Source organism: Gopherus evgoodei, chromosome 1, assembly GCF_007399415.2.
Source record: "Gopherus evgoodei ecotype Sinaloan lineage chromosome 1, rGopEvg1_v1.p, whole genome shotgun sequence".
Classification (NCBI taxonomy): domain Eukaryota; kingdom Metazoa; phylum Chordata; order Testudines; family Testudinidae; genus Gopherus; species Gopherus evgoodei.
Window position 1 is genome coordinate 119,278,578 of NC_044322.1, and position 23,714 is coordinate 119,302,291.

Below are 23,714 nucleotides of genomic sequence, written 5' to 3' on the forward strand. Positions count from 1 at the left end.
GATCCTGGCACCGGCTACCACGCCGTTCCCAGTCCCGATCCCGGCACCGATACGGGTCGCGGCACCGATCCTCGGCACAGAGGAGAGCGTCGGAGTCGGCGTACAGAGACGCCTATCAAACAGGCTCAGCGCCTCCGTGGCCTTCCAGGGAACCATCTGTGTCCTCCCAGGCGGACAGCGCCTATGCCTTGGGCCAGGACAGACACTCAGCCCTGTTCCAGGACCCTCCACCACAGGAACGAGGGCCTCAACAGTGGGGGTTTTGGACCCCATGGGCGTATCGCCAAGCCCAGGATCCACAACACATTACCCCCCGCCCTGCGGCGGAACGCAGGCCACCGGAGGCGACGGTGTCTAGACTCCCTCTCTCCCCAGAAGCAGACGGCAGGTCCAGCCACCAGGACCCAGAGCTCCCTCCAGTGACGGAGGTGCAGCCCCAGATAGAACCCCCCGTGGACACTCTGTTGCCGGGGGTTTCCTGGTCGTCTTCACCAGATGAGGCAGTGGCGGGTACCTCGTCCTCCAGCCCTCCCCCGCTAGATCTTAGGGCACACCAGGACCTCCTCCGACGTGTGGCACAGAACCTGGACTTGCAAGCAGAGGAGGTCTCTGAAATCGAGGACCCGGTGGTGAGCATCCTCTCCGCCGATGCGCCCACCAGAGTGGCCCTGCCCTTTATCAAAACAATCCAGGCCAACGCAGCTAATATCTGGCAATCACCAGCCTCCATCCCTCCGACCGCTCGAGGGGTGGAAAGGAAGTACATGGCCCCCTCGAAGGGCTATGAATACCTGTACGTTCACCCGACACCCTGCTCACTTGTGGTCCAGTCGGTGAACGACAGGAAGCGCCACGGTCAAGAGGCCCCAGCGCCCAAGTCGAAGGCAAGCGAGACGAATGGACCTCCTGGGCCGCAAGGTCTATTCGGTGGGGGCGCTACAGCTCAGGGTCTCGAATCAGCAGGCCCTCCTTAGCCGCTACTCCTTCAACTCGTGGGTAGCGGCGGGGAAATTCGCAGAGCTCTTACCACAGGACGCCCGCCAGGAGTTTACCACCATCCTGGATGAGGGCAAGAAAGTAGCGAGGACATCGCTACAAGCCTCTTTAGATGCTGCGGACTTGGCCGCTCGGACCCTGGCCTCAGGGCTCACGATGCGCCGAATTTCCTGGCTGCAGGTCTCTGGCCTTCCACCGGAGCTCCAACATACTATCCAGGACATCCCCTTGGAAGGCCAGGGCCTGTTTTCCGATAAAACGACCCCAGACTAAAGGACCTTAAGGATATTAGGGTCATAATACGGTCACTGGGGATGCATACGCCTGCGACACAGCGCAGGCCATTCCGGCAGCAGAACCAACAGCAGCAGCGTCGGCCGTATCCTCAGTTCCGCCCGCGGCAGGACCTCACTAGGCGCCGCGGCAGGAACAACCAACGCAGTCAGGTGGCCAAACGGGGCAGAACCAAGGCTCCGCCAAGGCCCCTCCGGGACCTAAGCCTTCATTTTGAAGGTGCGCCCGAGAGCGCAGTACCAATTTCCCCTCCGGATCCTTCCCCACAGTTTTCCAACCATCTTTCTTTTTTCCTCCCGGCGTGGACCCAAATAACATCGGACCGTTGGGTCTTGCGTATGGTGCGGACCGGTTATCGCCTGCAGTTTTCTTCCCCCCCCCCCACCATCCTCATCCCTCTTCAGGGACCCCTCTCACGAGCAATTCCTCTGTCAGGAGGTGCACACGCTCCTTGTCAAGGGAGCCATAGAGGAGGTTCCAGAGAGCGAGAAGGGCAAGGGGTTTTATTCCCGCTACTTTCTAATCCCTAAGTCCAAGGGCGGCCTCAGGCCCATCCTCGACCTGCGGGAACTCAACAAGTATATGGTGAAGTTGAAGTTCCGTATGGTATCCCTTGGAACCATCATCCCATCCCTGGATCCCGGAGACTGGTACACCGCCCTCGACATGCAGGACGCTTACTTCCATATCTCCATTACCCCCCCGCACAGGCGTTTCCTCCACTTTGTGGTCGACCGCCGACATTATCAATTTGCGGTCCTCCCGCCTCTCTACGGCCCCAAGGGTGTTCACGAAATGCATGGCAGTCGTCGTCGCACACCTTCGGCGTTGCCGCATTCATGTGTTTCCCTATCTCGACGACTGGCTGATCCGGGGCACATCGGAGCTGCAGGTCCGCGACCATGTCCGCAGGATCAGAAGCCTCTTTGCTGCCTTGGGCCTCGTGATCAACGTGGACAAGTCCACTCTGCTCCCCACGCAGTGGATAGAGTTCATCGGGGCCGTTCTGGACTCTACCCTGGCCAGGGCCTTGCTACCCTTGCCCAGGTTCCAGTCGCTGTCGACCATCATTCTGCGCTTGCAGGCGGCCCCGCTGACCTCTCTACGAACATGTCTGGCCCTCCTGGGCCATATGGCAGCCTGTACGTTCGTGACGGTGTATGCCCGACTCCGCATGAGGCCTCTTCAATCTTGGCTCATCGCACAGTACCGGCCGGCCAGACATTCGTTGGACACAGTCGTCTCCGTTCCTCAGAGGGTACTGGCCTCCCTTCGGTGGTGGCTGGACCAGTCCGTAGTCTGTGCGGGGCTCCCGTTTCATCCGCCCCAGCCCTCGGCATCCCTGACTACGGACGCCTCAGATCTGGGCTGGGGGGCGCACTGCGGCGCCCAAAGAACTCAGGGCTTGTGGACCCCTCAGGAAATGGACCTCCACATCAACATACGAGAGTTGAGAGTGGTCCGTCTTGCTTGTCAAGCGTTTGTCCATCTCCTTCAAGGTTGTTGTGTCGCGGTGTTCACCGACAACACGACGACCATCTTTTACATCAACAAGCAGGGCGGCACTAGGTCCTCTCCCCTATGTCTTGAGGCGATGCGTCTCTGGGAGTTTTGCATAGCCCATGCCGTTCACCTCTCCGCCTCCTATCTCCCGGGAGTGCGGAACACTCTAGCGGATCAACTGAGCAGATCCTTCTGCTCGCACGAGTGGTCCCTCCGTCCAGACGTCGCCCTCTCACTCTTCCAGAGGTGGGGTCGTCCCCGGATGGACCTCTTCGCGTCCAGGGAGAACAGGAAGTGTCGAGCATTCTGCTCCTTCCAGGGTCGGGAGCCAGGGTCTATAGCAGATGCCTTCCTGATCCCATGGGCAACCCACCTGTTTTACGCGTTCCCTCCCGTTCTGCTGATACACAGGGCTCTCCTCAAGGTGCGCAGAGACAGAGCTCGGGTGATTCTCATAGCTCCAGCATGGGCCAGACAGCACTGGTACCCCATGTTGCTGGACCTCTCAGTGGCCAACCCAGTTGCCCTGCCCCTACATCTGGACCTGATCACCCAGGACCACGGCAGGCTCTGTCACCCAGACCTTCAGTCTCTGCACCTTACGGCATGGCTCCTGCGTGGTTGACAGGCTCCGAGTTACGCTGCTCTACCCCGGTTCGGGAGGTTCTCCTGGGCAGTAGAAAGCCTTCCACCAGGGCTACTTACTTGGCTAAGTGGAAGCGTTTCTCCTGTTGGTGTTCGGAGAAAGGTCTTCTCCCTATGGAGACTCCCATCACCACTATTCTAGACTACATCTGGTCCCTCAAGGCCCAGGGTCTGGCGTTGTCGTCCCTCCGGGTCCACCTAGCGGCCATCTCCGCGTTTCATCCTGGAGTGGACGGCTGTTCTGTCTTCTCCCACCCTATGGTGGCGAGATTCCTGAAGGGGCTGGAGCGTCTCTATCCACAGATCCGCCCTCCTGCCCCTTCATGGGACCTCAACCTGGTCCTAACTTGGCTCATGGGTCCCCCGTTCGAGCCATTAGCTACTTGCTCCCTGCTCTCTCTCTCGTGGAAGACCGCCTTCCTAGTGGCCATCACCTCAGCTAGACAGGTGTCAGAACTACGGGCCCTCACAGTAGATCCCCCGTATACGGTCTTCCATAAAGACAAGGTGCAGCTGAGACCACACCTGCCTTTCTTCCCAAAGTGGTCTCAGCTTTCCACATTAACCAGGAGATCTTCCTCCCCGTCTTTTTCCTAAAGCCCCATTCGTCCCGCAGGGAGCAACAGCTCCACTCGCTAAATGTCCGTCGGGCACTAGCATTTTATGTGGACAGGACCAAACCGTTCCACAAGTCCCCCCAGTTATTCGTGGCGGTAGCGGACCGGGTCAAGGGGCTACCGATTTCCTCGCAGAGGATATCTTCCTGGGTTACCTCCTGCATCAGGACCTGCTACGACCTGGCCCAGGTTCCGACGGGCCGTGTGACTGCTCACTCCACCAGAGCACAGGCATCATCGCTGGCCTTCCTTGACCGCATGCCAATCCAAGAGATTTGTAGGGCGGCGACCTGGTCATCGGTCCACACATTCGCTTCCCATTACGCCCTGGTTCAGCAGTCCAGAGATGATGCAGCCTTTGGCTCTGCAGTACTCCAGGCCGCGACCTCTCACTCCGACCCCACCACCTAGGTAAGGCTTGGGATTCACCTACCTGGAATGGATATGAGCAATCACTCGAAGAAGAAAAGACGGTTACTCACCGTTGTAACTGTTGTTCTTCGAGATGTGTTGCTCATATCAATTCCACACCCGCCCTCCTTCCCCACTGTCGGAGTAGCCGACAAGAAGGAACTGAGGAGCGGGCGGGCCGGCAGGGGTATATATCTAGTGCCATAGTGGCGCCACTCTAGGGGGCGACCTGCCGGCCCACTGGAGTTGCTAGGGTAAAAAGTTTCCGGCAAACGTGCACACACGGCGCGTACGCCTACCTGGAATGGATATGAGCAACACATCTCGAAGAACAACAGTTACAACGGTGAGTAACTGTCTTTTCTGTGGACATTCTTAAACAGCTGTGTTATTAGTGTTATTAATTGGTGTAATTTCTATGTGTAGACCAACTGACAGCAAAGCTTGCTGCTCCTTCTTGTTTCTAGTTACTTTTACAGAGCTCCAAGTTTTTCTTTGCAGTGATGAGTCAGGATGCCTGTGGAAGCAGTTGAAAGTAAGGAAGAAAGCCATTGTGTAATCGGTTAACTTTTATTGGACCAGCAGGAAGTGCTTTGTAGCTTTAATCATTTTGCTCTTGCCCTATGGAACAGTTTCATCCTGGACTGTGTCTCACAAATAAATCAGAACCTTTTAAAATCCTATCAAAGAGCTGACCTCTTCTCCCCTACTTTTTTGCTGAAGAGTTTTAGCACCAGTTACCTCTGCACTCTTTTATAAATCATTGTTTTTGTCTAACATTAGCCAACTATGTTTTTTTCAGAATGTTGTTTTGAAACAGATTCAAATGTCCTCTTACAACTTTTTATAAAAGTTAATCTGAAGATTAACTAGAAGTCTAATCATCATGTTAATATTTTTCTATGTTTGCACAGCTGAGATGTTTGTTTATCATTTTTTGCAACTTTTAATAATAAAAAAAAACTATGCATCAAAGCAATATTCACTATTTACCTGCTAGTAAAATGGAATAAGAAACTAAAGGCATAAAGAGCATTAACCTTGTGGAAAAACAATATCTTTCTTCACAGATTCTACATCAAAAACTTGCAAAGTGTCAGAATGAACTTGATGATATGAAGATGAAAGCGCAGGATTCAAGCTCAGATATTGCCAGATTAAGGAGCACATTGAATTCTATAGTAAGTGTTTGTATGTAGGTGAGAGAGACAGAAGAAGCTACACAGGTAACAAAAGCTGAGTTGCAGTTTTACTACTTTTGCATTAGGCAAGCAAGGAAGAAGTGTACTTTACTGTTTTTTGTCGTTCGAGTTTTTTTAAAGTTCGTAAGATGGGGTACTATATGATGCAGGGACTGGGTGTCTTATATCTCCAGGTCATTGGTTTAATACCAGATTGGATCAATAGATGCTCCATTTCAGTCACTAATCACTGTCCAGGGACTTTTGTGAATGCTTGAACTCAATCACCTGTGTGCCTCCATTGTTTTGGGGAATGCTGTACACAACAGAATGGGCACACAACTCCCATTAGTAATAGTGCTGACACTAGTCCATGAAGTGATAACAATTCACCACATTTTTTCTCACTGTGAACTATTCCAAGCATATTTCAATAATATCTATAAATGTTAGAACTTGTAACTTAATGGTATTTCTAGGATTTAGTATACAGAGTTGAAGATCATTTATCTGCAGGAATAGGGAATTACTCCAATCATTTGCGTCTGTTCAGGAATTTGTAATTTAAAACATGAATGAAGCATATCATTATATTGAAGAAAGTCATTTTTATCATTTAACTTAAAAATGCAGCTAATAGAGAAATGTAAGCAGATACAAAACATTCTGCCTCTTGAGAAAACTTTTATTTGATGTCTTGGCTGAAAGGGCACTCTTTGTGTCATCCCTGTAGATACTATGCTTCCTATATTTATTTTGTCCTACTTAATGCAGAAGATCAGTTTAAAAAATCAGATCCTGTATTTTAGGAGAGAGAGAACTGTGAACTTTCAGAGAGCTACCACAGAGCCAGTGAGCAGGCAGAAAGCTGGGAAACAAAATTCCACCAAGCGGAAGGAGATTGCAGCTCTGTCCGATTGATGCTCCTCAATACAGAGTCTGAGAGCCGCAGGCTGAAAGAAAGAATGGAATCCCTTGAAATAGAGATTGAGCAAGTAAGGTGGCATAGTATCTTAAAAAATCACCCAAACCTAAACAATGCCTGGCAATATCTTAACTCTGCAGTTGTTTAAAGATTTGATATACCACCTACTTCTACTGCATACTGCAAAGACAGGTGGGATAAAAGACACCGTGTTGTATCTTGTAGTAGCATGGGTTGGAATTCTGTTAGCCACTGATTTAGGAGGCTGTTGATGGAATTTAGATTCCTAAGTGCCTAATTCCTATTTGAAAATGAGATTTAGGCTCCCGAATCAGGTAGGAGTTGCAATGCTGAGTGTAGCAACATCTAAATACCTTTAACAATGTGGGACCAAATGTTTGGGTGATCCAGTAAAACTGGGACAAAATCACAGTTCCACTAGAACCAGCCAGGACATTGGCACTGCCTCCTTCGATTGGGACATACCCATGGGCAGCAGTTCACATAGCTGGGGGAGGCTGTGCTCCCCCAAAACAGCCAGGTGTGGCCCCACCCCCCTGCTCCCTGTGTGTAGCTGCTCCAGTCCTCCTCCAGCCCCCCAGTGCTCTGGCTGGGGAGGCTGTGACGGTGCGCCGCCTGCCCTCCCACACTCTGGGACTAAGGGGGCTGGGCTGCCCGTCCTCCCAAGCTGGGGAGCCTGTGGCCATGCGCCTTGCTGGTGCTAGGGAGCAAGCCTGGGGCAGGACTGGGCCATTGGCCGCACCGGGGGGACCCTCTGGACTCTGGTGGGAGTGGAAGGGGCAGGGCCTCAGGCAGGCGGAAGGGGTGAAGCTGAGAGCTAGCCTCCCTGAGCCAGCAGTTCACGCACTGCCCATGGACATATCTGGTAAACCAGGATGTGCTTGCCCTAAACAAAGATGTTAGTGAGAAGACCTGTGGCTGTTATCTTGGGAATGCTTCTTTGGTGTGATTTTTTTTTTGGTCACTTCCATAGGAGTGCCTCATTTTAGAAGTGACAGCAATGTAAGTATTACTCACAATATCTAAATAGTCATTGATTTTTTTTCTTTTCAGTCTGTTTTCTTTACATAGAAAGACGGGATTTATTTTATTGTTCAGATAAGTGATTCTATTATGAAACTGAATGTAGGGCTGAAAGCAGAATTTTGAAGATATCCACTCCAAATAGGGATTCCAAAATGTCATTGACAACTTTAGGATCAGAAACAAGATTTTTTTTTTTAGTTACTCGATACAAGGGGTGTGAAAAGTTTATTTTAAAACTTACTCTAGAATCTTTTAGGAATTCTGACATTTTACAAAAGAATGTGCATTTTTTTTTCATTTTCCATAGGAAGTTTCTCAAAAACAGTATGGATTGTTTTCTAATAAGATCAGGTTTTTGGATACTGTTAAATAATTTTCAGTACAAATTGTTACTTAACTTAGACCATTTGTTTTGGCAGCACTTAACAACAGAAAAAGCCTACAAGTCACAGATTTCTACCATAAACAAGTCTCTTATGAAAATGGAAGAGGAGCTGCAGAATGTGCAGTTGGAGAAAGTCTCCGTTCTTGCAGATCTCACTTCTACACAAGAGCTTTGTATTAAATTAGACTCTAGCAAAGAGCTACTAAATCGGCAACTAAACTCTACAGCACAAGAAGTAGAAAGGGTATGTAAAATATGTACTGGAAGAGCAGTTTATGTGTGAAAATTACATTTCAGTTTAAAAGAGAGAATTTTTTTTTTGGTGCCTTGGGTCTAAATTTTCAAAAGGACTGGTGATGACTTGAAGCATGTCCAAAGGTTTTCAGAGGGAAGATACTCTGAAAATACAATACTTTGTGAAAATCAGACCCCTTTGAGGTGTCTTAAATTGGACACCTCAGAAATTGAGGCAGCTAAAATCACTAGTCACTTACAATAATGTGAGCCTTGGATTTTAAATCTGTACACCTGGTGTCATCTTCCTTTGGAGTAGCTGGCTGCTAACACAGAAGTTTCCCAGAAGGAATGACTCTTGTGGGATGTAGAGTATAGGCTGTCTTGCCCATTAGGTTATTTAGTATGCTTGATAATTATACATGTTTTTGTTGGCTCTGATTTTCACAAGCATTGTGAAGTTAATGTTGGTGATAGACAAACTTCAAAAGCTTCAGTTTGGATAAGCTCTGAAGAATATGGACACTTATTCATACTACTCAAATATTTTCGGTATAATTCCTCCTCTGTGTCACTCCCTGTTTCCACCTTTCTTTATTTTTGTTTTTATCCCTCTAGATCATTCCTCTTTTCCTTCCTGACTTCCAGCATTCTCCTTTATCTTTCTTCTCCTCCATAACAGACCAGCTACCTTGGAAGATAACATTGTGAGGTCTAGTAGTCTCTTTGCTGGACTATAGGTCAGTAGTTCTAGTCAAATCTTGCATGTTCTGCAGGCTTTTCATATCATAAGTGTGCAGTACATTCTGAGATGCTTCTGATGGGGATGCTTTCTTTCTGTCTGTCTGTCTGTGAGGGTAGGTAGCAACAACTACAAATTTATATCTAAGTTTCATATCCAGCACATTGCCATAGCAGAGAGCTGGTGAATGTCCTTCAGGCCCCCAGCAGAAGAACAAAGTGGACACTCAGATATGATGTGCAGGAGAAGCCATATACTGTATGACGAGAGTAGTCAATTATTTTTTGTCAAGGTCCAAATCTTTTGGTCAAGGTCCAAACTCCAGAGAAAATAGTAATATTTTAAAAAATTATGATAATAATTAAATAAAAAGATTTTTGGGTCTGTTCAAAAGCATCCGGCAGTCTAGATTAGTAGAGCCGTATGAAGATACAAAATTTGTATCTGCATCCAATCCACAATTCACAAAAACGGTCTGTGGATATAATGTGGATAGCTGCGGATTTGCAGGACTCTACGGATTAGGCCTGTGGTCTGCCTATTGACTATCCGCTCTATATTAGGTCTTACTGAAGCTGGCTGAGATGTAATGTGAGATTGCCAGACTTGCTGGATCCTTCCATGAGCTCATCAAGTAGGAGGGCTGTTAGTGATTGTGGGGAGAGAGAAAAGTTCCAGAAAAGAAGGAAGCAACTTGAATGTATATTAGATTCTGGGAAGTGTTTTTGGAGGAAGGACAGAAGTTGGGAAACTGTCTGTAGCTTTGCACAATGTTTAACGTACACATTACACAAAGCTATGTGTACTCTGCCACACGGGCCCCTACTTTCTATAGCATTCCATTGCAAAAATCAGCAACAAATTGGAAATTCTGTGGCAGCATGAAATATATTCAAAATTGGAAATTTGTGTGAATTAAAATGATCATGAATAATACTGTTACTACAGTATTGCTCATATTACAGTATGCCTTATACCATTTATTTCATATTAAGTTTATGCTGTTTCCAAATGTTCAGTTTTCAGTGTGCTGCAGATTTTTGTATTATAGACTCATAGACTCTAGGACTGGAAGGGACCTCGAGAGGTCATCGAGTCCAGTCCCCTGCCCTCATGGCAGGACCAAATACTGTCTAGACCACCCCTAATAGATATTTATCTAACCTACTCTTAAATATCTCCAGAGATGGAGATTCCACAACTTCCCTAGGCAATCTATTCCAGTGTTTGACTACCGTGACAGTTAGGAACTTTTTCCTAATGTCCAACCTGAATCTCCCTTGCTGCAGTTTAAGTCCATTGCTTCTTGTTCTATCATTGGAGGCTAAGGTGAACAAGTTTTCTCCCTCCTCCTGATGACACCTATATAGAACTGCATTGGAAAAGTTATTGAGGGGAGAGGGAACCGGAGTTTTTGACTATTGGGTAGTAGAAAGTTGGGCATTTGAGACCTGGAAAGGTTTCAGCAGCCATACTAATCTTAAATTCTTTTTCGAGTGCTTGCTCATATCCATTCCAATTAGGTGTGCGCGCGCCGCGTGCACGTTCGTCGGAGACTTTTTACCCTAGCAAGACTCGGTGGGCCAGCAGGTCGCCCCCTGGAGTGGCGCCGGTATGGCGCCTGATATATACCCCTGCTGGCCCACCCGCTCCTCAGTTCCTTCTTACCGCCCGTGTCGGTTGTTGGAACTGTGGGGCACGGCTAGCCATTCTCCACTTCCCTAGCGTTTCACTCTTCTACAGTATAGTGATATAGTTCTGTAATTATAGTAATAGTTGTAGTTGTAAAGTTAAAGTGTAGTTTGTAAATAGTTATACAGAGGATCGGGGGTTCGCCCCCTTTTCCTCCCCACGGTGCCAGGGCCCATGCCCGGTTCACCCGGGTTTAAGCCTTGTGCGGCCTGTCATCGGCCGATGCCCACAGGAGATCCGCATGACTCCTGCCTGAGGTGCCTAGGCGAGTCCCACCTTGCGGACAAGTGCCGGATCTGCAAGGTGTTCAAGCCCCGAACGAAGAAGGAGCAGGACAGTCGCCTGAAGCAGATCCTGATGGAGGCAGCACTGACTCCCCCACCATCGGCACCGACTCCGGCACCGGGACCAAGTGTCGCCTCCGCTCCGGACCGCCCGGCGCCGGCAAAGGCTTCAACTTCCCGCTCGGCACTGGCCCGGCACCCTAGCCGGCACCGCTCCCTCTCCCCGAGGAGCAAGAAGCACAGGGCTCCTGCGGTACCTACAGCTGCACCGCAGTCAGAGCGTGCCTCCAAACCTGACCGCCCAGCACTGTCATCCGCTGCGGCACCGAGCATCGTCGCACCGTCGCCTCCGGCTCCTCAGGGACCGTTGAGTCCGGTGCCTCTCAGCTCCCCAGTGAGAACAGCGGTTGAGCTTGTCGCGCCCTCCACACCGGAGATCTTCTCCGTTGCACGCGACCTCATCGCCCTGACAGAGCCCGAGTTGCCGGTGCGGGTTCTCCAATCGATGGGCAAGCCCGCCATGGTGCGGCCGCATTCACCAGGCACTACTAGGCATCGGTCCCATTCCAAATCGAGGGACCACTCTCAGCGTCGCCGCTCGAGATCCAGACGCCGCTCGCAGTCCCGGGACCGCTACCTGTGGCACCGGTCGTACTCGCGGCACCGATCAAGATCCCGGTCGCCGTCGTATTACTCTCGGCACCGATCTAGATCGCGGCACCGACGTTCCTACCGCAGCCGATCCCGGCACGGCAGTGTACGGCACCGGTCGACCTCCCGGCACCGAGCTGGTAGCAGGTCCCGGTCCAGATCGAGGTACCGCCATGACTCCCGGTACCGCTCGCCGGCACTGCGCAGAGACGACATCGCGATGCGCAGAGGCCTGCCGCAGTCATCGACAGCTCCTCCATGGCCTTCAAGGCACTCGTCCGCTTCTTCCCGTATGGACAGCGCCTCTTACGGGGGTTCGGATGTTCAGGCCCGCCCGGACCAGGGACCACCACAATGGTCCTTTTGGACACCCTGGGCATACCACCAAGCCCAGGGCGAACCTTCGGGCCCAGCTCGCTCCAGTCAATCCGAGCATCGTGCACCAGAGGCCACAGTCAGCCGGCCTCCCCCCTCAGGTATTGAGGAAGACCCTGCGGATCCCCTGGCACAGCAGGATGCCTGGGAAGTGGAGGTCCCTCTGGACGAGGCTTCCGTTCAGGAACCACTCCTCCCTGGGGTGTCTTCTTCCTCGTCCCCAGATGAGGCGGTAGCGGGCACTTCTTCATCAGGGCCCCCGCCGATTGATCTCCGGGCACACCAGGACCTTCTGAGGCGAGTTGCCCAGAACATAAACCTTCCTGTAGAGGAAGTCCCAGAAGTGGAGGACCCGGTGGTAAGCATCCTCTCTGCGGAGGCACCGTCCAGGGTAGCCCTCCCCTTCATCAAGTCGATCCAGGCGAAGGCAGACACCATATGGCAGTCTCCGGCCTCCATTCCACCTACTGCCCGTGGAGTGGAAAGGAAATATATGGTACCATCCAAGGGGTATGAGTACTTCTATGTATACCCCGCTCCCTGCTCCTTGGTGGTACAATCAGTCAACGAGCGCGAACGCCACGGCCAGCAAGCTCCTGCACCAAAATCCAGGGAAGACAGGCGCATGGACTTGCTGGGCCGCAAGATTTATTCTGCGGGAGGCCTTCAGCTCCGTGTGGCGAACCAGCAAGCCCTCCTGAGCCGTTACAGCCACAACACCTGGGAGGCTGTCGGCAAATTTACAGAGCTGCTTCCCCAGGACTCACGCCAGGAATTTTCATCTCTCCTGGAAGAGGGCAGGAGGGTCACCAGGACCTCGCTACAAGCGTCCTTAGATGCCGCAGACTCAGCAGCAAGAACATTGGCATCGGGCGTAGCCATGCGCCATATATCATGGCTGCAGTCTTCCGGACTACCGCCGGAGCTACAGTACAGAATCCAGGACCTGCCATTCGACGGGCAGGGCCTCTTCTCTGAGAAGACGGATCCCAGGCTACAGAGCCTGAAGGATAACCAGGTCATCATGCATTCGCTGGAAATGCACACGCCCCAGACTCAGAGAAGGCCATTCCGCCCCTACCATCAGCGCACTTACCCCCCGCCTCGCCCCAGACAAGATTTTAACCGGAGGCGAGGCCGGCCGAACCATGGACGTCAGTCAGGTCCTCAAAGGGGTAACACTTCTGGGTCCGACAAGCCACCACAGGGACCCAAGATGAACTTTTGAAGGTGCGCCCGAGAGCAGCTTACCAATCCCTTCCCTGGATCCACTTCATTTCCTCAACCGCCTCCGCCCCTTCCTACCGTCGTGGTCCCAGCTAACTTCGGATCGTTGGCTCCTACACACGGTGCAGTTTGGTTACCATCTTCAGTTTATTTCTCCACCCCCCACCCATCCTCCCTCCTCGTCCCTCTTCAGGGACCCCTCTCACGAGCAACTTATCATCCAGGAGTTTCGCAAGCTGCTGCTCATCGGAGCTATAGAGGAGGTGCCAAGGGAGCTAAGGGGCAAGGGGTTTTATTCCCGGTACTTCTTAATCCCCAAGTCAAAAGGGGGCCTTCGACCCATCCTGGACCTGTGAGGCCTGAACAAATTCATCAAAAGGTTCAAGTTCTGCATGGTAACCTTAGGAACCATCATTCCTTCCCTGGATCCCGGAGATTGGTACGCCACTCTCGACATGAAGGACGCTTACTTCCACATTGCGATCTTTCCCCCGCACAGGCGGTATCTTCGCTTTGTGGTAAATCAGGACCACTACCAATTCACGGTCCTCCCCTTTGGGCTCTCCTCGGCCCCCCGGGTATTCACCAAGTGTATGGCGGTCGTCGCCGCTGCCCTGCGCCGTCGTCGTATCCATGTCTTCCCTTACCTCGACGACTGGCTCATTCGAGGCACATCGGAGGCACAGGTGACCAGGCACATCACCATCATCAGGGAGCTGTTTGCGAGTCTAGGCTTGACCATCAACCCGGACAAGTCCACTCTGGTGCTTACGCAGAGCATAGAATTCATCGGGGCAATGCTGGACTCCAACCTCGCGACGGCCAGCCTCCCCCGGCACCGATTCCAAGCCACAGTGTCCATGGTCACAAGCCTACAGACCTTCCCGACCACGTCTGCTCGAACGTGCCTCGCTCTCCTGGGGCACATGGCCACATGCACCTTCGTCACCAAGCATGCAAGACTCCGCATGCCCCTGCTGCAGACCTGGCTCGCGTCGGTCTATCGACCGGGCAGGGACGCCATAGACACAATCGTAACGATTCCATTGAATGTTCTAGGTTCCCTAGGCTGGTGGACAACGCCCTCCCAAGTGTGTGCGGGCCTACCGTTTCTCAGCCCTCAGTGTCCTTGACAACGGACGCGTCGTCGCTGGGCTGGGGTGCGCACCTGGGGACCCTGCGTACACAGGGTCTATGGTCACAGAGAGTGTTGACTCTTCACATCAATGTGCGGGAGCTGCGGGCAGTTCGCCTAGCATGCCAGACATTTCAACGCCATTTACACGGCCGTTGTGTTGCGGTATTCACGGACAACACAACGGCCATGTATTACATCAACAAGCAGGGCGGGACTCGGTCCTCCCTGCTGTGTCAGGAAGCAATACGTCTGTGGGACTTTTGCATAGCCCACTCTATTCATCTAGTGGCCTCCTTTCTCCCGGGAGTGCGGAACTCCCTTGCGGATCACCTGAGCAGATCCTTTCTGTCCCACGAATGGTCCATCCGTCCGGACGTCCTCTATTTCGTTTTCCGGAGGTGGGGGTTTCCCCAAATAGATCTGTTCACCTCCAGATCGAACAGGAAATGCCAGGTGTTCTGCTCCCTACAGGGTCGCTCCCCAGGCTCCCTGTCGGACGCGTTCCTCATTCCGTGGATGGGACGTCTTTGCTACGCCTTTCCACCCTTCCCTCTCATCCACCGAGTCCTGATCAAGGTTCGGAGAGACAAGGCCCGCCTCATCCTGATCGCTCCGGCTTGGCCGCGGCAGCCTTGGTACACCATGGTGCTCGATCTGTCCCTGGCTAATCCAATTGCCCTACCTCCTTGGCCGGATCTGATCACACAGGACTTCGGCAGGATGCGCCATCCGGATCTACAGTCCCTCCATCTGTCAGCATGGCTCCTGGCTGGTTAAGTCAGTCCGAGTTGCACTGTTCTGACGCAGTACAACAAGTGTTGTTGGGCAGCAGGAAGCCTTCCACGCGTTCAACCTACCTAGTGAAATGGAAACGCTTCTGCTGCTGGTGCAGGCAGCACTGCCACGACCCACTCTCCGTGCTAGTCCCCACCATTTTGGACTACGTGTGGTCTCTCAAGCAAGAGGCCTTGGCGATCTCCTCTCTGCACGTCCATCTCGCGGCTATATCCACCTTCCATCCAGGCGAGGCTGGCAAGTCCGTGTTTTCCCACCCTATGATGTCAAGATTCATCAAGGGCCTGGAGCGACTATACCCTCAGGTCAAACGGCCTACCCCTACTTGGGACCTGAACCTTGTCTTGACCAGGCTTATGGCGCCCCCCTTTGAACCCTTAGCCACATGCTCACTGCTGTACCTATCCTGGAAAGTGGCCTTCCTAGTCGCTATCATGTCGGCTTGGCGAGTCTCGGAGCTTCGGGCTCTGACCATGGACCCTCCGTATACGGTGTTCCATAAGGACAAGGTACAGCTGCGACCGCACCCGGCGTTCCTCCCTAAGGTCGTCTCCGCCTTCCATATTAACCAAGACGTCTTCCTGCCAGTCTTTTACCCAAAGCCGCATTCATCCCGAAGAGAGCAACAGCTCCATTCCTTGGATGTCCGAAGGGCTCTCGCGTTCTACATTGAGAGAACTAAACCCTTCCGACGTTCACCACAATTGTTTGTGGCAGTAGCGGAACGCATGAGAGGCATAGCAATCTCCTCCCAGCGTATTGCATCCTGGGTCACGTCCTGCCTCAGGACATGTTACGACTTGGCCCGCGTGCCAACGGGGGCCCTTACCACCCATTCTACCAGGGCTCAGGCTTCGTCTGCCGTGTTTTTGGCTCATGTCCCCATACAGGAAATCTGCCGTCCGGCCACCTGGTCTTCTGTGCACACCTTCGCATCACACTATGCACTGGTCCAGCAAGCTAGAGACGATGCCGCTTTGAGCGCAGCGGTTTTACAGTCCGCAATATCTCGCTCCGACCCCACCGCCTAGATAAGGCTTGGGAATCACCTAATTGGAATGGATATGAGCAAGCACTCGAAGAAGAAAAGACGGTTACTCACCTTTGTAACTGTTGTTCTTCGAGATATGTTGCTCATATCCATTCCACACCCGCCCTCCTTCCCCACTGTTGGAGTAGCCGGCAAGAAGGAACTGAGGAGTGGGCGGGCCAGCAGGGGTATATATCAGGGGCCATATTGGCGCCACTCCAGGGGGCGACCTGCTGGCCCACCGAGTGTTGCTAGGGTAAAAAGTCTCTGACGAACGTGCACGCGGCGCGCGCACACCTAATTGGAATGGATATGAGCAACACATCTCGAAGAACAACAGTTACAAAGGTGAGTAACCGTCTTTTAATACAGTTTATTAAAGAATGGTCAACAGGCTAAATAGGTATAAATGGAAAACCTGTAAATCTTTGTCTTTCAGCTGCAGAGTGAATGGGAGTCTTCTCGTTCTGAAGTAGAACTCCTGAGGAAACAACTCGCTAATGAAAGAATCTCTATGAAAAACCTGGAATCTTTGCTGGTGTCCAACCGTGAGAAAGAATTTCAGTCTCAGATAGCCAAACAAGAAAAGGAATCTGAAATTCAGCTTCTTAAAGAGCAGCTTTCTCTGGCTGAGAATAAACTGTGAGTAAATGACCAAGAGATAAAACTATTTGATTATCTGAGCAGAAGTGATTTTTATCTCTCTTCGGGAGTTATATACATCTATTGGTTATTTACTTGCATTTTTGAGCAGTTGGAGCACCTGAATAACTTCTTAAAAATGGAAGAAGTCCAAGAGCTGATGCCTGCTTTTGATTCAGCAGCTGTACCATACAATATGTTTCCCCTTTAGATTTTTATTTAACTCCTTTTAAAAACTGTTTATGTGAACTGCACTCTAATGCTGCCCTTGGTAACTAATCAGTTGTGTATATTGATATATTTGGAAGGTTATAATCGCCCCTTTTTTCTGAATCAAATGACAGTTTTATGTACTTTACAGTGCTATCCAGAATCGAGATTTTGCTCAGCTCAGAAATACAACAACTCAGCTAGAGTCTGAGCTAGATATCACCAAAAGGCAGCTGGGGACAGAGCGCTTTGAAAGGCAAGTGTATATTTTTGTACTACTCCTAATTCCTCGTTTTATTTCAGATGAAGTATAATATAGTAGTTAGCCTAATTTAGTTGGACCAATTGAGAAGAAAGATGGCCAAGTATTTAAGGTAATACCCTGGGATATGGGTTCAATGCTTGTGTGCTGCCACAGTGTAATTAATTAATTAATTAAAGGCAGTCAAATCAAGGTCTGTGTTTATTTTGATACTGAGGCCACAGCAAAATCTGCAAAAATTTAATTTAAAATCTGGAAAATGTTAGTTCAAAAACTGTTACCCGTAATGCTCCTATAGATATGTAAAATAGATCAGATTGTAACACTTGTATCCTAATGGATCAATACCAGTGCTTTTCAAACAAAACCACCTCCTAACAGTTCTTAGTTGCTTTCTTTCAACGCCCTCCCCACCTTTACTTTGGAAGTGCTAGCTAACCTGAGCAAAGATAGTCGAAAGGAGAAGAAAGAGAGAGAGAGGAAAAAGGATGGCGGAGGAGAGGAGGGCTAGAGAAAGAAGAGTAGGAAAGTGAAGAGGAGGAGGAAAGGAGTTAGATGTAATGGGGATTTAGAGGAGTTGGGAAGGAATACAAGAAATTCTGAAGTATTTTGAAAAACATTCACCAGCTTCTCCTATAGAGAAATGTGTGGAAAATAACAGTTGTCAGCCTTTTCATATTATTTTATTTTATCTCTTTATAAAACTGACCATGGGCTATACATTTTCAAAACACACAGTCACGGGTTAACCTCATTTTTAAATTGAAAACAAAGGAACGGAATTGACTTTTATTACTTTTGCTGACACTACAGTAGTAAAACATGTCTTTAATATGCCTGTTGTCTTTTGATTTGGGAACACGAGCTTGCCACACAAAGAAACTTAGAAACGTCTCAGAAATCCACAGTCCCTGGTTATGATAAATATCAGTACAGTAATAAAAGGCTTCTGATAAGACATAGGTTTATTTAAATTCATTTATGTAAACAATGACAACATATCAAGTTATGCAGTTGTATCATGTGCCTCAGCTATCTGAAACAATATTGATATTCTTGCATAATTTCACTTTCTGAAGTCAGTTTTTGTTGTTCTAGAACAGTAGTGCCTATAATTTTCCTGTGACATCTCCTCCTCTCACCTCAGTAATGGAATCTGTCCACACCTCCCCTCCATACTGTACAACTGGCTCAGCAGAGGAGCTGGGGCTGAAGGTGGAGCTGAGGGCAGAACTGGGGATGGGAAAGGAGCTGGGGGGAGAGGCAGAGCTGGCCTGGGAGTGGAGCGGGAATGAGAGCAGAGCTGGGCTGGAATTGGACAGGGGACAGAGTGGAGCTGCGGCTGGGGATGGAGCTGGGCTGAGCAAGGGGCAGAGTGGAGGTGGAGTGGAGCTGTGGCTGGGGTTGGAGCTGGGCTGGGGTGGAACAAGGGGTGGAGTGAAGCTGCATCTAGGGCCAGAGTTGGGCTGGGGCAGAGCAGGAGGTGAAGCGAAGTGCAACTGGTGACAGAGCTGGGTAGAGGCAGAAAGGGGCTGGGTAGTGCTTGCTCCCTGCCCCATGTCAGGACTGGCCTGGGGACCAGCATGCACCCCCCTGAATGTTCCTCCATGCTCTCCTAGGGGGACATGCCCCACAATTTGGGGTCCACTGTTCTAGAAGACATAATTTTATAAAATGAGGATAGTATGGTAAACTAGTCCTTAATACAGTTATTCTGAGTTTTCCTAGAGTCCATAATTCTGAAACTGTGCTGTATTAATCAGAATCTTTGCTTTTAATAAATCATTTTGTGAACAACATACTTCCAATAGCTGTCTAATACTGTTTTATATTGCATTAATCTACCGGTGTGTTCTGTTCCTTGTGTACCAGAGCCAGCATTATATTTTATATCAGGAAATCCTGACTTTTGGCAACAGTAAAGTGAATAGAATAACGTTTGGGCTTTACAATATTTTTCATAAGCCAGACAATTAAGTAAGTATATTGCATTGTCTGTAGGGAACTGGAGCAGCCATTATGTGTTCTGCAATAGCTCTTGCAGAACCCCGAGGAATGCAAGAAAGAGAACATTAGCCAAGAGAGAGATTGGGATTACCCTCACTATTATGGAATTTTTAGCTTTGGTCTGAGGAACCACCAGAGCAGTGCAAAAGAATCTTCTGCTTAGTATTTCTTCTAGCAGATAAATATTTCTGATAGTGCAGAACAATTTCTCTTTAGTGCATTGGGTATGTGTCTTAGCCTTGTGCAGATGATGTGGAAAAAGCTGACGTACTCCATGCTTTTTTTGCCTCAGTCTTCACGGACAAGGTCAGCTCCCAGACTGCTGTACTGGGCAACACAGTATGGGGAGGAGGTGAGCAGCCCTCAGTGGTGAAAGAACAGGTTAAGGACTCTTTAGAAAGCTGGACATGCACAAGTCCCTGGGTCCAGATCTAATGCATCTGAGGGTGTTGAGGGAATTGGCTGATGTGATTGCAGAGCCATTGGCCATTATCTTTGAAAATTCATGGCGATCGGGGGAGGTCCTGGACGATTGGGAAAAGGCAAATATAGGGCCCATCTTTAAAAAAGGAAAGAAAGAGAACCCAGGGAACTACAGATCCATCAGCCTCGTTTCAGTCCCTGGCAAAATCATGGAGCAGGTCCTCAAGGAATCCATTTTGAAGCACTTAAAGGAGAGGAAGGTGATCAGGAACAGTCAATATGGATTCACCAAGGGCAAGTCATGCCTGACCAACATGATTGCCTTCTCTGATGAAATAACTGTGGATATGGGGAAAACAGTAGATATGATATATCTTGATGTTAGCAAAGCTTTCGATACGATCTCCCACAGTATTCTTGCTAGCAAGTTAAAGAAGTATGGATTGGATGAATGGACTATAAGGTGGATAGACAGCTGGCTAGATTGTCAGGCTCAGTGGATAGTGATAACAGCGCCATGTCTAGTTGGCAGCCAGTATTCAGCGAAGTGCCCCAGGGGTCAGTCCTGGTGATGGTTTTGTTCAACATTTTTATTAATGATCTGGATGATGGGGTTAATTGTACCCTTAGCAAGTTCGCACATGACACTAAGATGGAGGGAGAGGTAGATAAGCTGGAGGGTAGAGAGAGGGTCCAGAATGATCTAGACAAATTGGAGGATTGGGCCACAAGAAATCTGATGAGGTTCAACAAGGACAAGTGCAGAGTCCTGCACTTAAGAAGGAAGAATTCCATGCACCGCTACAGCTGGGGACTGACTGGCTAAGCAGCAGTTCTGCAAAAAAGAACCTGGGAATTACAGTGGATGAGAAGCTGGATACGAGTCAGCAGTGTGCCCTTGTTGCCAAGAAGGCCAACAGCATATTGGGCTGTATTAGTAGGAGCACTGCCAGCAGATCGACGGAATTGATTATTCTCTTCTATTTGGCACCGGTGAGGCTGCACCTGGAGTATTTTCCAGTTTTGGTTCCCCCACTACTGAATGGATGTGGACAAATTGGGGAGAGTCCAACGGAGGGCAGAGAAGATTATTAGGGGGCTAGGGCACATGACTTACAAGGAGAGGCTGAAGGAACTGGTGTTCTTTAGTCTGCAGAAGAGAAGAGTGAAGGGGAATTTGATAGCAGCCTTCAACTACCTGAAGGGGGGTTCCAAAGAGGATGGAGCTAGGCTGTTTTCAGTGGTAGCAGATGACAGAACAAGAAGCAATGGTCTCAAGTTGCAGTGGGGGAGATCTAGGTTGGATATTAGGAAACACTATTTCTCTAGGAGGGTGAGGAAGCACTGGAATGGGTTGCTTAGGGAGGTGGTGGAATCTCCATCCTTAGAGGTTTATAAGGCCCGGCTTGACAAAGCCCTGGCTGGGATGATTTAGTTAGTGTTAGTCCTGCTTTGAGCAGGGGGTTGAACTGGATGACCTCCTGAGGTCTCTTCCAACCCTAATATTCTATGAATACAGCAGAACCCTGTTTATCTGATGTAATTGGGAGACTGGTACCAGATCAGATAATCAAAAAATTCGAATAATACGGAGTAGTGGTTCTCAAACTTTTTTTTCCGTGAACCACTTAATGATCTTTCTAAATGTTCTTTGTACCATTCGCTAACTATTGTTAAGCACGTTGGATAAAAGCGCTATATAAAAAACCCCTTAATAATTAACCTTTTTTGTTCTACAAATAAAAGCACACAACTCATATTTTAATATCAGTAGTCTTACCTTTCTAACGCGATGGATGTGCCCTCCCTCCCCTGCTGCGGCAGCCCCCGAGCTAGGGCTGGGAAGGAGGGGGGTCTCTCTCCTGCGACAGAGCTGAGACTGGGAAAGAGGGCCATCTCTCTCTGGCAGCCATAGCCCTGGAGCTAGGGTAAATCGCCTCTTTCTCTGGCCGCCTCAGCCCTGCACATCCCAACTTCCCATCATCCCCTCTTCTCGCCCCACTGCCCCATCCCACCTACTCCCTATTCCCCCCCAAGACCATCACCTCACCTTACATATGCATCTTCTCCAGGGTCCAGGCACCTAATTAGTGGAGCCATGCCTGCATGGCTCCACTAATTAGGTGGGTGGCCCTTCATTCTCTTGTGTGCGGCTGCCCAGGGGCACAATTTAGAGGGAACTATCCACGGACCACCTGAATGGAGCTCACGGACCACTGGTGGTCCATGGACCACAGTTTGAGAACCTCTGATTGAGAGAATCGGAGAGTGTGAGGCCACAGCACTGTCTAATAGCCACAGAAGAGATCACCTGCTTCTGGACCTGTGTGCGCTGGTTGTTCGGATAATATGGCGAGCCGGATAATGAAGGGTCAAAGGAACAGGGTTCTACTGTATTTCTAACTACAACTTTCTGGTTTAGAGGTTGAGTGCTATCCATTGAACTGTGCTGACAAAACATTTATGTACCTTCTTTTTATTGCACACCATACTATAACATAAGACTACTTTGGGTTATCTAGAGTCTTGTAGAGAGGCTTTACTTCTTAGTTGGTAATGTCTCCTTTAAAATCAATTACCATTTTGATTTAGGGAACGTGCTGTACAAGAGCTTCGTCGCCAGAGTCTTACTACTACATACCAATTAAGCTCTACTTTAAGGACATCATCACCTGACCGTTCCCTCCGTCGATCTCCTGATTGGACTCTGGACAGATCCTTGGAAGGGTAAGTCATTCAAGAACATCCCAACTCATGATGGGAAAAGAGTACAGAGACTTAAAATTCAACTTTTGAGAAGACAGAAGTAGTAGCATGGACATGTTTCAGCTCATGGTTGAAGTCTATGGAATTTCACGACTGTAAAAACTGGTGTGAGTGAAAGGAGAATCAGGCACAAAGTTTCTACTAATTATCTTAAAATTTTGTATTCAACTATGTCAATTATACAGTACATAGTAGCTATATGCACTGTAATTGCTATAGTTATAACACTGGCAATACTGTACAGACTTTCCTAATAATCTTAAATCATCCCACTGTCCAATTTTAGGCATAAATAATTGATCTTGCCAACAACAAAGTCAGTATTCCATGTCAGTCCAATACTACTTTAAGTATTTATCCACTGTAGTTAGACTGCATTGTAGGTGCACATGCACCCCATGCATGTGTAATCCTTCTGCTGGGCAGAGTTGACAGCAACAAGGGCCGGGTTCAGTACATAGGGGTTCCCTTTTCAACAATGACAGAACAAGGAGTAATGGTCTCAAGTTGCAGGGGGGAGGTGTAGGTTGGATATTAGGAAAAACTTTTTCATTAGTTGGGAATTGGTCCTGCTTTGAGCAGGGGGTTGGACTAGATGACCTCCTGAGGTCCCTTCCAACCCTGATATTCTATGATTCTATGAATACAATGCAAAACCGGCTCGAGCCACCACTCAGTGACTTGAGAAAATTACACATGCACCCCTGGGTGCCTCTGTCATAAACAGATAGCTAAGGGTTAATGTCTCTTTCACCTGAAACACCTGACCAGAGAACCAATCAGGAAACCGGATTTTTTCAACTTTGGGTGGAGGGAAGTTTGTGTAAGAGGTCTTTTGTCTGTCTGCCTGTTTCCTCTGAGCTTTGGAGAAGTAGTTCTATTTTCTAGTCTTCTGTTTCTAAGTGTAAGGACAAAGAGATCAGATAGTAAGTTCTATGGTTTCTTTTCTTTGGTATTTGCATGAATATAAGTGCTGGAATGCTTTGATTTGTATTCTTTTTGAATAAGGCTGTTTATTCAATATTCTTTTAAGCAATTGACCCTGTGTTGTATCATCTTAATACAGAGAGAACATTTGTATTTTTTCTTTCTTTTTTATATAAAGTTTTCTTTTAAGACCTGTTGGAGTTTTTCTTTACTTCAGGGAAATTAAGTCTGTACTCACCAGGGAATTGGTGGGAGGAAGAAATCAAGGGGAGAGCTGTGTGTTGGATTGCTAGCCTGATTTGGCA

At 49.2% G+C, this 23,714-nt stretch overlaps 1 protein-coding gene across 7 annotated transcripts in view; it reads left to right on the forward strand.

The window, feature by feature from the left end:
• Positions 1-23,714, forward strand: part of TSGA10 (testis specific 10) — a 140,640-nt gene that overhangs the window by 58,774 nt on the left and 58,152 nt on the right. For 5 of the 7 annotated variants that reach the window (XM_030570549.1, XM_030570576.1, XM_030570594.1 and 2 more), the window contains 6 exons: positions 5,537-5,647; positions 6,457-6,642; positions 8,039-8,248; positions 16,612-16,814; positions 17,176-17,280; positions 22,309-22,443. In XM_030570549.1, the coding sequence (XP_030426409.1) occupies positions 5,537-5,647; positions 6,457-6,642; positions 8,039-8,248; positions 16,612-16,814; positions 17,176-17,280; positions 22,309-22,443 (950 nt within the window). Of the gene's footprint in view, positions 1-5,536; positions 5,648-6,456; positions 6,643-8,038; positions 8,249-16,611; positions 16,815-17,175; positions 17,281-22,308; positions 22,448-23,714 lie in introns of those variants that run through there. The other 2 variants (XM_030570539.1, XM_030570586.1) reach the window with 2 other exon arrangements.